General features: G+C 42.5%; 1 protein-coding gene across 1 annotated transcript in view; it reads right to left on the reverse strand.

The window, feature by feature from the left end:
• Nucleotides 1–3,883: 3,883 nt before the first annotated feature.
• GPR149 (G protein-coupled receptor 149) overlaps nt 3,884–17,217 on the reverse strand; it is a 59,208-nt gene continuing 45,874 nt past the window's right edge. The window contains exons 6-7 of the mRNA XM_018571176.1: nt 5,738–5,866; nt 3,884–3,912 (exon numbers count right to left, since the gene is read on the reverse strand). Coding sequence (XP_018426678.1) covers nt 3,884–3,912; nt 5,738–5,866 — 158 coding nt within the window. The remainder of the gene's footprint in view (nt 3,913–5,737; nt 5,867–17,217) is intronic.

Raw genomic sequence — 17,217 nt, forward strand, 5'->3', positions numbered from 1 at the left:
GGGGAATCCAGCCCCTCCCCTGTCACGGCAGAGAGCCGTGACAGGATCGAGAGGTGAGCGAACGCCGGTATGTGTTCGCTCACCTCCCGATCTACTGAGCCGACCTGTGACAGTCTCATTGTCACAGGTCGGCTAGAACTATGAGGTGAGTGAAAAGCACTCACGTCATAGTTCTCCTTTAAAAGCTTTCACCGCTCATCAGTTTAGTGTTACCAGTGATTGATGGCCCTAAAATGATTGTGCTCACTCCGACGTTCGCAGCAATATGTAACCAGGCCCGGATTTCCCACAAGGCCACTGAGGCCCGGCCTCCCTGTATGTAACATGTTTTTTGCGCGCTGGCGCATCGAACGCGTATGTGCTGTGATGTTTGGGGAATTAGCTGGACCGCAGGACACAGGCTTTATCAGACAAACTGCCTTTATTTTCCACAGCAGCAACAATAAAAAGTCATTTCCTTCAGTACAGCAAAACAACTTAAAAGATTGTTTCCTTCAGCATATAAATAATAAACTGTACCGTTTGCTTCCTTCAGCACAGAAAAGAATAGCTGCCTCACCAGCTTGGAGGGTTTCAGTCCACAAGGTTATCACACTCTTAACTTTAGAGTTTCTCTCTCAGCCCACAGGCTCCCAGTAAAGTTTGTCTGCTTCACAGCACCAGTACTTCCATCTGCTCCACAGCCTTGTCTGCAAACATTAATCAGGGCTTCTCTCTCCCTCTCTCTGTCTCTAGCTTCCTATCCTTTTGAACACACTTCCTGCAGCAGGTGTTAACCAATTTCTGTCCCTTAAAGGGACCACAACCCGAACAAAGGGAAATATACACCTCTCCCAGGACCCATCTTCTGGTATCCTGTACAGTGCATAAACGTGGGGGTGGGGGACTTCAAAAACTTTGTTTGTTTGTTTTTTAAACTTTTTTTATATGTGACTTTTATTTTTTTTTATACTTATTGTTATTGCTATCACATAGGGGGATAACAATCCCCCTATATAATAGCAAAGGTACACTGACAAGTCCTCTTTATGGAGACATTAAGGGTCTCTAAGACCCCTAATGTCAACTGGGAACCACCAAAGAAGCTGATGAAGCAGAGATCTGCTTTATCAGCTTCTTCTCTCTGCCTATAGCAGCCAGATGACTGGCAGGTGAATGCAGAAGTGATTATGTATTATCACCTCAGCATTCACAGTACGGAGGGGATCAGCAAGGAGGAAGATGCTGATCTCCCTCCCATCTTACCTCCTGACACCCTCCCGAGCCGGTCCCGGGCCACAGATTGGGTAGCGGATCCCGGGATTGAAGGTGAGGAGTCAGGAGGGGGGGCGGCGGCACTGCAGAAAGGGGAGGGGGGTCGAGTAGCCACAACATACAAGCGATTGGCGGCTATATTCACAGTACGGAGGGGATCAACAAAGAGGAAGATGCTGATCTCCCTCCCATCTTACCTCCTGACACCCTCCCGAGCCGGTCCCGGGCCACAGATGGGGTAGCGGAGCCCGGGATTGAAGGTGAGGAGTCAGGAGGGGGGGCGGCGGCACTGCAGAAAGGGGAGGGGGGGCGAGCAGCCACAACATACAAGCGATTGGTGGCTATAGAGCCGCCGATCGTTTGTATGTCAAACAGCCGGTAGCGGCTGTGAAGAACGGACGGTTTGTTTCTACCCGTGCGCGCACGATCAGAAAAAAAAGCTGTCTAATTACGGCAAACCCACCCATGTGAGTCTGCCGTCCGTCCGTTTTTTCACAACGGGCGGACAGCTAGTGGTTAATAGCTGTTCTCATGCCCGTCATAGAAATACTGCCTTGAAGAGATACTGCTGAAGAATTCTTTGGCATCAGACACGTTTCCGGGTGTGTTGGATGGCTGATTCCACTCTGTGCCCTGTGGTTCCAAGTCCCGGCATCTCACTACCGTGCCTTGTACTGACCGAGGGGTCTGCACATGTATCTATAGTTTGTTGGATGTGAAGAATAGCACTTAAACAGAGTTAAGATCCATGGCACCACCCAATGCGGAGGTAAGCATAATAATCTATCCAAAACTTGTTTGGCGTGAATAGAGTATGAAAAGGTTTAAATTATTGGGGACATTTTCCTTCAATTCCAGTTCTGGAAGTACAACAGGAAGTGAGAGAAAAATCTTCCCAAAGTGATGGTAAACACCTTCTTATTTGTCACAATAACAAGTGTCTCTATTAGATGATATGAGGGAAGTAGTGGGCTCAACATGTGACCCCATGGACACTCCTGTGGACATGTCTGTATGTCATGATAGGTCCCAAATTTCTCAAATATAATTACTCCACCACTTTTTTTTAGCACTCAATCTTCTTTATATCAAAATAGAAATATTATTACAGTATTACAAAAGGCAACAGTTTCAGATCACCTCACTGAACACTTCCTCAAGCCATTAAGTACGTATCCATATAGTATTATTTCATACAGATTGACATAAAAAACACAGTTAAATTACATCTTAAAGCGGAACTACAACCTCCTTTCTCTTACAGCCAAGGGAGGTGCCATCTTTGCCTCTATTATAATTGCAGTTGCCATAGTGATGCACATATGAGCAGACACGACACCAGCCATTTGTGGGTTTGAAAGTTTAGTTGAGAGCTGAACTAAGCACAGTGGCAGCCATGAGAGTTGGCATGCCTTGAAAATAACTGTTTTGGGAGACACTAAATTGGTGGGTAAGTGTCAGGAAGATCCAGCTGGTACACATAGTACAGGTTCTGTGCACGTGTGCACTGGCCGGTCGGCGAGCTTGCGCATAGCCGTGCGTCTGTACCCAGACGTAGGCGCATACTTGCGCGCACACAGCATGTACACATCCATTCTAGGCCATGACGCCAATTGGCTATTTAAGGATGCACACTGCAACTACACATTGCTGAGAGATCTTCAGCTAGTACTCTGCATTTTATCTGATACTGTTCCTGAAATCTGTGTTTGACTTCTGACTCTGCTGTTTGCTGCCTGCCTCTGTGACCCCGGCTTGTCTTCTGACCATTCTTTTGCTTTCTAAACCATCCGGTCCGCAAGTTACTGACCCAACCTGTCCCCAGGGCTGGATTTACTCACCCTGCCGCCCCAAGGCCAGGTTCCACAGTACGCCCCCCCTGAGCTGCCGCCCCTCTGCGCTCTGCCGCCCCGAGGCCGGGCCTCGGTGGCCTTGTGGGAAATCCGGGCATGCCTGTCTCTGGACTCCGCTTCTGACAAGGGCAACATCCTGTCCTATTCACTGTCGGCATCCTCTCCTGATGGTCAGATTCTCTGGTAACCTCCAGTATCCAGTCTTCAATGTCATCAGCCCTGGTGTCATCAGCATCCACATCAGCTACAGGAACTCTGTCCCTACACCTTCTGTTCCACCTTCAAGGCCCATTCACACTACATCCAGATTACCTTCAGACCAGACCAGACTTTTTCTGGACCCAAAATGCATCCCAATGTATTCATATGCTATTTCTGGCCTCTGTTCCCACCAGCATAGTCCATCCCAGAAAAATACTGCTTGTCCTAATTTGTCTGGTCTGGAATGCACTGGAAAGCATCAAAAACGCATGGAACGCACTGGAACACACCTGTAAGACCATTTTAAGCTAAAAAAAAAAAAATTCAAACGCAGCAAAATCGCTGTATAAACGCGGCAAAAATGCAATGCACTGTGTTCCAGATCTGGTGCAGAAAATGGGGTGAACCTAGCCTCAGGGGTGCTCAGACAACAGCTGCAAGGGGAGGCCTCCCTCATCTCTTCGGGCTCATACCAAGGCATGGGACAGTTAGGTTCCTATTTATTTCAAACATTAACTCTTAGCATGCATCATATCTTTTGTAATTTCTAAGGAACAACAATAGGAGGTTTACTCTCAAACAGGGTCCAAGTCATATTGTTTACCTGTGAAACAAAATGCACAATGTTGATCACACCTATAAACTGTATATAATAAAATACATGTAAATTGAAATCTACATTTAAAGCTGTTGGTATAATGTATTCAGGTCACAGGTACATTTTACCTCTCTCTTTTTTAACAATTCACTATTACTTCTTCTTCTCCATTTGGGAATAAGGTCTACTCTATAACCATAAAACTCATTTGAGAGACTGTATGCCCCTTCTCCACTGGATACATCCCAGGTGATCAAAATTGGAATCATGCGTTCCATTAATCTTTTGCGTCTGTCAGGAAGGACCTACAGCCACCAATCATAAATCTATTATAGAATTTATATAAAAAAAAGAGAGAGAAAGAAAGGGGCTTTATAGGTGACCTCTGAAAAATATCGGCGAATTGATCCAGAAATAAGGTCAGTTGATTCATAAATATAATAAAATTTCATTTTTAATACACTCAATTCATAATGTCAATACATATAGATATATATTAAAATTCATCCAGATAGAAATCATAAATAGATGTATGCAACATAAATAACCTCCCTGGAGCCCACACAGAAACCATGATTATCAATTCATATATTGGTCATTGCTCTCATTGTATTCATGTCTTATTAAATAATTGTACATAATTGTTCTAGCCATGATTCTGTGCTTGCTTCAGTCTTCAACGCGTTTCGCCGAAGCTTCATCAGGAAGATTTGGAGAGGTTAACCTATAGTGTTTGTATGAGTATGAAAGTAAATGTCTACATGATAATCAATATATCAAGATCATTGATATCAATTAACCGTACATATTCAAAGTACAATAAATACCATCTCAATGACTCTTTTGCCGGTGATTGGATATCAATCTGCAGGGGGTCTCCCCAACCAACCAGGAGACAGGAACATCGAGGGGGCGAGGGGGGCAGCCGGAACGCAATGAAGCCAAATAACTGTCCTAATCATTCCTATGAAGTTAAATGATATATTTTTCAGATCTCTATTCCAACAATTTGTATAACAGTCCATATATCTGTAATCCAGGGATGATAGCCTTGAACAACCAAACTACCATCTCCATAACAAGGTTATGGCCAAATTCCAAAGAGTTCATTGATTAATACATTTTGTAAAAATTCACTTGTTCACTTTAGCTCCTCTGCCCTCACTATCCTCCCCCACAACCAGGAAGTTCGGAACGGAGGATCGCTTTCGGGGACCAGCGGCGGTGACAAGCAAAAGGTACTGGGAGTTTTTTACATTACTGCAGAGAATGCATTAAGGTAAAAAATGCCCAGCCTTTAGTAATACTTTAACAACAGTTACAGCACTCTCATTGGCAAATTATGGCTAGTGTAATGTAGCTGTAGTAAAAAAGTGAAACTAGTTAGACTAGTTAGACCTTTTCCCTTCTCTCAGTGGGTCAGACCAATACAAATGTAGACACCTTACTGTTGGATGGAGAGGAGGGGCGTGGCCTGCAGCAGGGCTGCGTGTGTCTTTGCCCGCAGTAGCTGTGTGCGGCCACAGTCGGGCACACACACGTATGAGTGCCTCCACAGCAGCTGCTTAGCTGATGGAGGCACCCATGCAGGGGGCCGGAGGGAGAGCAATGCAGAGACCCACTAAAGAACAAGGAACTAAAGAATAAAAAAATAAAAAAATTCAGCATAAATGCAATCTAAAATGGAAAAAAATAAAAAAGGTTTAATATCACTTTAATGGGCAGGGAAATGCCAGCTGCTGGGTCCTATCCCAGATGTAAGGAAAGTGAAACCCCAGTAGCAAAGGTAAAATCCTTTATAGTGGAAATAAGCTCAGCTATATTCACCTACCTTCAAGCATTGCAACATGCATGAGCTCCCTCACCGACACCAACATTTTATCCCAGTCCTCTTCTGAGTTTGCCATCTTTGGTCCCCTTGATTGGCTGTCCTGACATGACTTACTTTCAAGGTGAAGTTCTGCTTGAAGAGATGTGCAGAGGCTTTTCAAGCTAAACAAAGTAATAGCAGACATCTTGTCCTATCTGCATGTAGGAAGGACAGATACCGCACCAGCCAGGTATTAACCAACAATGTTAAAAATCCCAGGAGCTAGAGAACGGCAGCTAAACCACGTTCAGAGCCATTTTTATCTAATGTTTGTCTTATATATTAGGGACATTTGAATACATCATTTTAAATAACTTATACTTTTGGGTTACTTTTTGTATAGAAATCACCTAGTTGACAGAAATCTTCCCTATAGAATGCTCTGATGAAATATTGAAGGAACAGAACTATAACTTTATGACAAAAGCTATGAACATGATGATTTCACACATAAAAATAGATCATGTCAGAAAATAAGTATACAAATACAAAAAGAGTTAAACCTGTCACAAACCTGAACAATTTAAACTGAGTATATGATATGGTATGCATAAATATGCAGCAGCAGAGGATACTTACAGGGAAAAATGTGTGTCAAAACAAACACTAGATTCACAGCTAAATAGTGGATAATACATGCAGATTTTGGATTTTTTCTGTAAAAGCTGAGCTTGGCTTCACCCTACTTGCTCCCTGAGGCTTCCTATTGGTCATTGTGGCCAAACAAGACATTACAGGATGCAAACAGACACATATCCATTTAGATTCGGCTGTCCATACACTAATATCGGGCTTCTGATCAGGTCCGCCTGAAAAACTGAGAGGTGGACCTAATCGGAATGACTATGTAAAAGGGGCCTAATAGTGAGCCTTAAAGAGGGCAGGGCCAAGTCCCAACCTACTAGTTGAATTCAGTATTTACATTTCAGAAAGCTGGGTTCTGGGGTTCCTAGGGCACTCTTGATGATACCTGAGCATTCATCCAAGAAGCAATTTACTATGGTTTCACAGATACCAATTTTGACAGCTGATCTTACTACACATACAAGGCTTGCAGACAGAGTGAGAAGGCATCTACAAGCTTGCTCTACTTTCTGGTTTAAAGTCACCATTACACCCTTGAGACCAACAACATTCCATAGACTGCAACCTATCAATTAAGCAGATAATACTACTCAGTTCATCCCACTGGTTTTTTTTCCTCTTCACAACAGTAGCTGTCATTGGAAAAGTGGAGATTCACAACCCAAATCTATTGTCTTCCAATGGCAGTTACTGTTGTGAAGAGGAAAAAAACAGGGGTATGGACTAAGTAGTATTATCTGCTTAGTTGATAGGTTGCAGTCTATGGAATGTTTTTGGTCTCAAGGGTGTAATGGTGACTTTAAACCTGAAAGGAGAGCAAGGTTGTAGATGCTTTCTCACTCTGTCTGCAAGCCTTGTATGTATTATAAAGTGCAATGCTTGTTACTTTCTTTCCTTTGGCAAAAAGCTGTACATCATTTTCACAGAACCTTCAGCAGCTGGGCTCTTTCATTGGGCACAGCCAACAGCTTATTTTACCTTGGGCTTAGTTTAGTATATTTCTGTAAGAGTATGTCATCCAAATTAAAAAAGACATAATGATAAATAATGCTTTCAAGATTTCCCCACAGGCAAATCCATTTAAACATATGTCACAAAAGTAGTTACTGCAACATATGAATTCTTAATTGCCTGCACAGCTTCCTTTCATCTCAGTGAATCTTTTAAAATATGTCTGACACAAAGAACAGGGCAGAGTGAGAATATCAGGCTGACAATATTTGGTATTTGCAGGATTAGTCTATTGTACATAATGCATGGGACATGAAATCGTCCATAACGAGTTGATTTCTCAAAACAAACAGCGGGGATCTATGAGGTGAGACAGCAGCGGCAATGGTAAATATAGGCACTGGAGGGTGCCTAGCAAGGGATGGATGGTTTGTGAAAAAATTAAAGTGACAACTTAAATTACATCTCAAAAACCATCCATCCTGTGCTAGGCACCCTCCAGTGCCTATATTTACCATTGACTCTGCTGTCCCACCTCATAGATCCTTGCTGTTGGTCTTTAAAAATTCCTATACCTCTAGGTATAGGGAAGCATGCTATGTGCCATCTGTCTTCCCACAGTGCAGTACTCCAGGCTTAAGCAACCAATCACCAGGCCCCAGCTATGTCACATACTGATGGAAGGCATACCAAAAAGTGGACCCCTGATATTTCCCCAGAGCACCCAGCAGTAAAGTAAAAAATAAAATAATAAAAAAATAATATATATATATATTTTTTAAAGGTTGAAAAAAAACCTGTCATTCTCGGTTTTCGGCCTGATGAATGTTTTATGTTTGGTTTTGGTTTTAGTCTCAAAATTCCATTTTACGCATCCCTAGTCAATATCTTTCAAATAATAAACTCTAATGTTTATTCAAAGATATCATCTCTACCTGTTAAATTGCAGCCTAACCAAGCTGCTTACATACTGTCCAGCCATTGAACCATAGTTGTGGTTATTGTTTTTTAGATAATACACTCTATTTTTTAATGCAAGATAAAACCCACCCTCTCCTATTTGCTACCTATTTACGCACCTGCATACTCTCCTGATGCTAGCCAATGTATACCAAAAACATAGATGAAGTCTATTTATTGAATATTTGGGGAATATTGGGGATACATGGATGGGAGGGGATTCGGAGAATGTGGAGTTGTGTTTATTCTGCACTCTGTTTTGAGAATGCAGTGTGCCACTACAAAAAAGAAGCTCACAAACTATACTATTAATTTGTTGTACCATTTGCCAATTTCTACAAAGTTTATTGGAATTGGCATTATTTGTTTTAAGAGTAAACTTTCCTTTAGCTTTTAGACAGGGGCGTCCCGAGGCTGGGTGACACCCAGAGCGGTAACCGAGTGTCACCCCGCCGAGACGTCACTGCGCATGCGCGATGACGTCATCGCGCGGCAGTATTCTGATACCTGCCGGCGGCCATCTTGGTGATGGACGCCGTCAGAGAGAGGAGGGGACAGTCACCCGGCGGGAAAAGGTATGCTGCCGGGTCCCCTCCTCTCTCGTGATACTGTCGGGCGTTCGGTCCATGACCAAGCGCCCGACTTTTCAGAGGGGGTTGACACCAAAATGACTCTGAGTCATTTTGGTGTCACCCCTCCAATGGTGTCACCCGAGTGCGGGCCACACCCCCCGTACCCCCTTGTGACGCCACTGCTTTTAGATCTGTTGTGGCTGCTAAATCTACGGTTCAATTCAGGCCTATTACTACTGGATAAAACTAAAACGGGTGTCGCAGCTAAAACAACTTATTTTGGGGGTGCTGCTGCTCTATTTAGGCCAAGCTGAATGTAAAAGTTAAAAAAACAGTTACTGATACAAAATATGTGGTGCCAGAATACAGTGTTGCTGACACTGTCCATGAAAATTGTATTGTTTTGTAACACCACATATACCAAACATGTAATTCAAAGGATTAGAGTTTTTTTCCATGTTGCCATTAAAGTCGCATTAAAAGGACCCTCTTCACAAAGTTCAGTAATTTTAAATGTTATTGTTTTGTTAAATTTCTCCCTTGGCACTGTCTAGTTCATAATGCCCCTTTTTGACAATACCTTGCCTATTAGCCTTGAAAATTACCAAAATTTAGTTTTGTGCACTTCATGCAGGATTCTATGAGCCCCTTGCAAATCAAGCAGACTTTTTGAGAACCAGTGATATCATCACCATGTCTGTCCGCTGCTCTTTGAATAGAGAGGTTGGCAGTCTTCTGTAAATGTCACAGCCTCTGATCTTTTTCAAAAGCATTATATTGAAGAGCACATCCCAGGAATGCCTTTAGATGTGCCTGATCATCCCTGCTGGGCAGTGGGTGCTGTGCTCTGCTGATTGGTTGCCTGAGTGTTTACATGTAAAGGGATGCCAGACATGCAATCTTTCATATAATGCTTAAGAGCAAAATGATTGATGACAGAGAAAACTAATAGCTGTGAGGGGGGAGCAATGAGAGCCAAGGTCAGGAAAAAAGATAACTGATAAATGATAGAGGCCTTTCACACAGACATTAAGGTGGCCACAAGATAGGTGCTGCAGCTTTAAAGGGTTATACTGTGGAGATGCAAGTCTTCGGTAAACTGAGAAGTATGGGTAAAAAGGTGAGGCTGGTGTTAAGTTTTAAATATCAATAAAATAAATTCAATAAACTGATTTATTGGTAAAAAAAGTTGCAAGATTGTACAAAAATACCCGTATCAACCTGTAAGATTTCTGTATACTAAATATGACTTGGGATTGGTACCTATGAATTCTGAACTTTGCATATTGCTCAAATAGAATCTCTCTCTATCAAGAAATATGGGAGCTGCAATTGCTGACTTGTTTTCGGTTCATGCTCAGAGGTTGTCTACTTCATGAGTCTCTCACTTGAGACAGGCTGGTGTGTATCAGGTGTCAGGACATCTGAAATGCATTTACATGTATGTTAAATGTCAGTGACTCACTAAGTAGTCACACAAGGATAAAGATTACAGCTCCAGAACATGCACCTTCAAAAACAAGCCAGCAACGGCATCTCTCATATTGCTATATATGAATTAAGCCCCCCCCCCCAAAAAAAATAAATCCTGATTTTGATGCCTTTTTTTCTATTAAATAAACAGTATGTGGGGGACATCTGAGGGTTGTCGGCAATTGCCTGATGCTCCGTTCCTCGCTGCTCAAGTCAGTAAAGAAATGTAAAAAAAAACTTTAACCCGGCTGCCTGCCCACAGCTGAGCTGAACCGGGAGAAGAAACCACCTGCATGGTGTCTGGAACTGCATGTCCCGGGCGTCGGGTGATACAAATTCGGCACCCCTGAATGTGTCACAGTAAATGGAAAATATTATCCAAGACTGGGATAGAGAAATAGATTATACTAGGGAACATTACAGTGTTATATTCCCTAATATAATCAATTTCTCTAATTTAAAGAAATTTCAGCACACAGTGTGCAGGGTCTGAGCAGGGCAGTTAACCCAAACTTCGGGGCGCCATACACGCCCATAACTCTAATATCCCCCCACAGTCACATTACCTGCTGGCCGCAGGGCTTCGTCACCCGCTGGACAGTAGACATGTGCACCGGCAAAAAAAACGTTTAGTTTCATCTTGTTTTGATTCGGATTTTTCGTTTTTCGGGATTTGGAGAAAATTAGTTAGCGGTAGTCTGTACGAATGTTCATTTCCGTTTCATGTTGGTATCGTTCGTTTCATTGCAGCAAAGTGACATCATTTTTTTTTTTTAATTGTCACTTTGCTGCAATGAAAATTCGTCCATAAACGAAAATGCGTACAGACTACCGCTAACGAATTTCGTGCGGAAAACTAATTTTTCCAAAACAAATCGCACATGTCTACTGGACGCAGGGCTTAGGGTTAGTTCACACCATAAGCAGTGCGTTCTGGTCCGATTCTGGCCAGAACGCACTGCCCGCATTGCGGCCAGCTCACTTTTTGGCCAGGCTGGAGGGGGCACAGTGGGCCATTGAAGTAAATAGCGCCATAGCCACGTCCTCCGGCTGCAATACGATCGCCGGCATGTGATCGCACGGCACATTGTGCCTGCCGTGTGTTCGGGTGCAGTGCGATCAAAATAGTTCTTGCAGCACCGCACCCAAACGCACTGCAGGCACAATGTGCCTTGCGATCCCGTGTGGGCGATCGCATTGCGGCCGGAGTGCGTGGCTACGGCGCCATTCCCTTCAATGGCTCGCCAGGCCCCCTCCTGCCTGGCCAAAAAGTGAGTCGGCCGCAATCCGATGCAGTGCGTTCCGGCCGGAACGCACTGCAAGTGGTGTGCAGGAGCAGCCGTTTTCTTGGTATAACCACTTCCAGCGGAGGACGTACATTTATGTTTACCCGCAGGAAGTGGTTAAAAAAAAACACACACGGAATGAAATCACACACACATTAAAAAAAACACACAATAAAAACACACACACAACTAATAACAATTGTTAATTAAAAAATGTCCCCCTCTCCTGCTTACCTGTTTTGTAGGAAGGGGGGCTGCATTCCTGGGGTCCAGTGTGGCACTTGGATTATCCTAATGGTCGAGTGGAGGATCAGTGTGATCTGCATCTCAGGCTGATGCAGACCATACTAATTGATCACTGCCAATCAGCGGCAGCACCACAAGGGATCGATCAGTATGATCTGCATCAGCAAGAGATGCAGGTCATACTGATTCTCCACTGGACCACCAGGGAATGATTTTCATTTAATATATTGACGTTTCGGCAATATATTAAATGAGCTGTGGGCACTCATGAGCAGGGGGGTACGGCACTCAATACAAATTAGTAAACTAAACATGAGATTGTAGACCATCACAGCAGTGAAGCTTGGGGCGGTGGCGACTTTACAACACACACAGGGACCATGGGGAACGAATATAGCCACCTTACAGAAGGAAGCACAGTGTCAGTATGAATTCAGAGATGATTTGATGATCTACAGCTGAGTGGAACGAGCAAGGCTAGAAACCCGCCGACAATTGTACGATTCTCGGCTGGTTTTCGAGCATGCTGGTTCGACAAAAGACGTGTGACCGTACAGTAGAAACGGTCGCACGTCTTCGTTCACACTGCTCGATTCTCGTACGATCGCAGGATTTCCTGAGATTCTCGTATGAGAATCGAGCAGTGTATGGGCACCTTTAGACTTAATTCCCGAGTTTAGTGTCGCTTTATGAAAATTCTTATGGTTTATTTCTAACTATAGTATGGCTTGAAAAATATCTAACACACACAGGGACCATGGTAAACAAAGGTAGCCACCCTCCAGAAGGAAGGACAGTGTCAGCATGGATTCAGAGATCATTTGAGGATCCACAGCCGAGTAATACACAAATAAGATACATTTTTGTTAATAGTTATGGTACCTTAATGCATGTTAAGATTAGACTTTTGAGTTTAGTGTCACTTTAACCTTTCTAAATAATGTTTCCAGCAGGTCCAAGTGGTTATTGTCCATGTCTGCACTTTGCAGACATGCATCATTTGCATCATTATTCCATTAATTATCCATTTTCTAAACTAAGGAACCCATCTAAACCAATGTCATTGCAAATATTTCCAAAGTAGATGAAGAATGTTGCCATTATAATCCTTTTTGAAACACACCAGATTATCAGAGTAACTTCTTGTTTTAAAATGTCTCAGATTCCTACTGTCATGTATGGTTCAAGTTAATAAATGAAAAATAATGTTGTTGATATCATCAATTCAATTCGTTACTGTCCTAGTTTTTAAGATGTCCAGGTAATAGTTTCCCACACTGCAGTATGCAGCAGCCACTCATTCATGTACAATGCATAGTATTTTCTAAAACACTGTCACAATACTTCACTTCAACATCATGCAAGATATTTAATAGATACAATAAAGACAGAGTTTCATCTCCCATGAGAAAAATAAAACTTTTGCCTTTAGCTTATTGTATACTTTAATTTTCTAACTCTAAAATACAATATCTGGAGTGTGTTTGGTTTCTATGGCCAACACATTTGCGAGTCTTTGTGCCATCATTATAAATGAGATACTCTGTTTCATTACTGTCGCATCTTAAAATATTCAGTGAGGTTAGATAGTGTTTACATATCTCCTCATAATCAGCATATTTTGCTGCTGGTGTAATTTGAATGTTCATCATGTGTTTCCAAAGGCTAGATATGGTTATCTAACTGTTGTTTAGGATTTGCTGGTCTATGTCTATCTATAGAGGTCTTTTCTAAATTGAACGCATTGAAAATTTATAGAGGAACTTTACCAAGCAATTTCATGTCTCCCACAACAGTTACTTTTAAGGCATGCCAACTGTCAAGGTCGCCACTGTGATTATTTCAGCTCTCAACTGAACATTCAAGCCTTCAAATGGCTGGTGTCATAGCTGCAGTACCATGGCAGCTACATTCCAAAGAGAGGCTATGATGGCACCTTGCTTGGCTGTAAAGGATAAGAGGTTGCAGTTCCAATTTAAAGTGACAATAAATTCAGGAGTTAAACCTTAAAAATGCTAGAAAGAATAATGCTTTGGCTGTAAATAGTTAACTGACCTTGTGCAGCATGTGATGCAGAGACTCGTGGGGGGTTGCTGTGCAAAGCAGGGAATAAGCTATGCTGTGGGAACCAGTTTGGACTGCAATTCCCATGAGGCTGTGTTTTCAGAGGAGGAGGTGGCTGGGCGTCCTCAGTCCGGGAGAACCGAGCCTAGTGTGCAGACCTGTGTGGCTACAGGTGAGGAGCCTGAGACCTTGTACAAGCCGGTTGCAAGCGAGTGTGGGCAGACCGAGAAGCCTCTAGATAGAGAGAGACTTATCTTAGACATCTTAAAGGGGCCGCGGATGACTGCAGGATGAATAAAGGTGTCGGCTTAAAGGAAACGGGATGCCCGTCTCTCGCTGACAAACATCACAGCTGCAAGACTGACCCGGGAAGTGGTAAGAGGCCTCCAGCCATTGTGTGTTATTTCTACGACTCATCTCAGCAACACAGCATGGGCCCCAACGATGGCTAGCCTAAACTATTGCTACTGGCCAGTAGTGTAGAAAGTTGGTGATTCATTGAGACATAAGCAACTAGTTATTTGAGGTCAAAGCCCGCCTCTAAAATAGTTCTGTACAGCTAAGCTCAGTATACTAATAGCCTCAGCTGTCGGGTGTTTGAATACGAAATGTATATTGTTGACCATTGTTCATTCAAATATTGAACTTTTCTTATGTATGGTTTAACACTGCATAAATATTTCTTCAGTAAAATTGTTAACAAAACTCTCTAAGGTGTGTTGGTGTGCTGTGGATCCTATTGGGCGGTACATTTCAGCTTGGGGACAGAAATATCCAGCTATTCTAGTGGCTCCTTAGGGGGTGAGCGCTACATAAACATTTTATTTGAATGTAGATGAGGGGGAAGGAAGGAACCAAGGAATGCAAAATATAACAGATTAAACTTCAGCTTTGAAAAGTATTACATTTAGATTAATGCATTTTTGTAAAACTGACAAAAAATGACACATCTTACAAATGCAGCCATGCCAATAGATATCTAGAGGTGTTTTGTACACAGTACAGAACACATACAGCACAGATAGGGCTTGAAGAAATATTTCAGGGTTTCAGCTCTGTCCTTAGTTTTACTGCAGTAAGCTTTTTTTTTTCTAGTGGGTTCAGCATTCCAGATGCTGAACCCACTAGAATGCGGACTTTGTGGTGTGAACCGGCCCTAAAGCTGGCCATACATTATGAGAATTTCAGCCTGTTTTTCAGCTGATTGAAGGAGCCAGTAGGAAAATATTTGAAAAAACAGACCTGGTAGCCAATGAGGTGTCGAGTTTGGTCAGGTATTCTGGCAGTGGGCGGCGGCCACTCTCAATACAAATGAAACAGCTGGTATACCCCGATCAATGCTTGTAGTGTTAATGGAGGAATCTGTTCTGTTTTTTGTGTTCAGCCAGCTGGCTAAATGAAAAAACAAATAAAACAATGTATGGGTAGCATTAGGCAGGGCTGCCCCAACGCTATTTGCCATTATTTGAGGTGGGAGGGTGGAGTGGGTGCTGTCAGTGAATTGTTGTTCCAAGGGGAAAAAAAGAAAGGGGGTGCTGTCAGAGAATGGTCGTTCCAGGTTGGGTCAGGGGGCTGCTGTCAGTCAATGTTCGTCCGGGGGCTTGGGTTGGTTTGAGTCAGGTGGATGTTCAGAGTGCCCCGCTAAGCTCCTGGCAACCAACAACATCAGGGAGCTGGGCAGGAAACCGAAAAGAGCGTCACAGGTTGCTAAGAGCTTTTAGCAACCTGGAACACTCTCTGCACATATCTGCCACATCTCTTCACTCTGCCTCATTATAAGGATGGCCCTGCTTTTAGGGCTTGTTGGCACCGTGTCTGTTGAGCTGCGTTTTTTGCACAGAACAGCACATGTATGATGTGAACAGGGCACATAGAACACAGTGGTGTGCAGAAAAATGCATCTCAACAGCCATGGTGTGAACTGGCCTTTAAGTGTATCTACTGTATCTCATTTTCATACAGTACCTAAAGCTAATGGGTATTGAGGGAGACCATACACCTACCAATAATTGAAGACCAATAATGTGGCCATTTCAAGCATTAGTACTGAGCTGTGTAAGGGTTAACTCCAACATATGTACACAGTGAACCACTTATTACTGTATCCAAAGATTTGCTAAACCGTTGGAAAATATTTGTATCCATATTGTTTTTCTGCACCTGGTTGAAAAGAAAAATTGTGGCAAGGTCATGCAGCGAGGGTGCACAGGGGATATTTTACCGCTCATCAGTCTTAGTATTAGATATGGTTGTATAGGGCCACCCTGACAAAATTAAGCTAACCGCTAATCATCCTACCATTCAGGTGAGGAACACGGTGCATCAATAAATAAATAAAAAAATATAACAATTCAACTTTAGAATGATTGCACTTTTTTTCACTGGCATCTGTGTAGTTACCTAGCAACCTTTGAAATTAGTGTATTTAGAAGCAAATGATATGACTCACTTCTATCGCTACGCTTTGTGAAATATGATATATAATAGATGCTGTTTGTCTAGATCCTGTTAAATTACTTACGGCAGTGCTTAGAGTACTAGGCACCAACCCTAAGATAAAGACAAATACATATTGTATTCATATTTTTCATTTCTACCTCTAGGCATTCAAGATATTTTAACAAACATTACAGGGACAAATATTTCTAACTTGTTGTAGCAATTACAGACTAAGCAGTTTAAAGCTAGCTAGTGCCAGCAGAACAGATAATCAGTTTACCTTAGCGCAAGTGATGTAAGCTACTTTTAGTATTATTTTGCTCTCCATCAACAACATTGTTGTGGTTATAGTAGAAGCTAAAAGCCATTGCAGTCCTATTATCACTGAGTTTCTAAAACATACTTGCCCGTGGTGAATTGGTAATATGCTATTGGATATCTATTCCAAATGGCACAATGTATGAAACAGATGCTTTCACAAACAAACATGTATGCAGCAGTAAACACCTAGAGAGCATACACAATTCCATTTTATGCTTTCACTGTTGACAAGGCTAATTTGGAATATGGCCTAATCTTATCCATCTGCACGCTGCATTTGCTGCAGGAAAAATCGGGTCATTATGATAATGCTTTATGAAAAATAATATCTTTCTTTCTGACAAATGTAATAAGATGTCTGAGCTAATGAAAGAAAATAATGATTTTAAGTTAACAAAACCTGAAAGGATTGCATCAGTGCTTTTCATTCTAGTTTATTTTAAGACAACAGATGGGGTTTATCAAGGAAATGACATATAACACTTTTCACTAATTTTATACAAGACCCATTTAGAGAGGGAAAGAGGTCCCACTAGGCTTAGAG

This window comes from Nanorana parkeri, unplaced genomic scaffold (genome assembly GCF_000935625.1).
Source record: "Nanorana parkeri isolate BGI_ZX_2015 unplaced genomic scaffold, ASM93562v1 scaffold1692, whole genome shotgun sequence".
NCBI classification, from domain to species: domain Eukaryota; kingdom Metazoa; phylum Chordata; class Amphibia; order Anura; family Dicroglossidae; genus Nanorana; species Nanorana parkeri.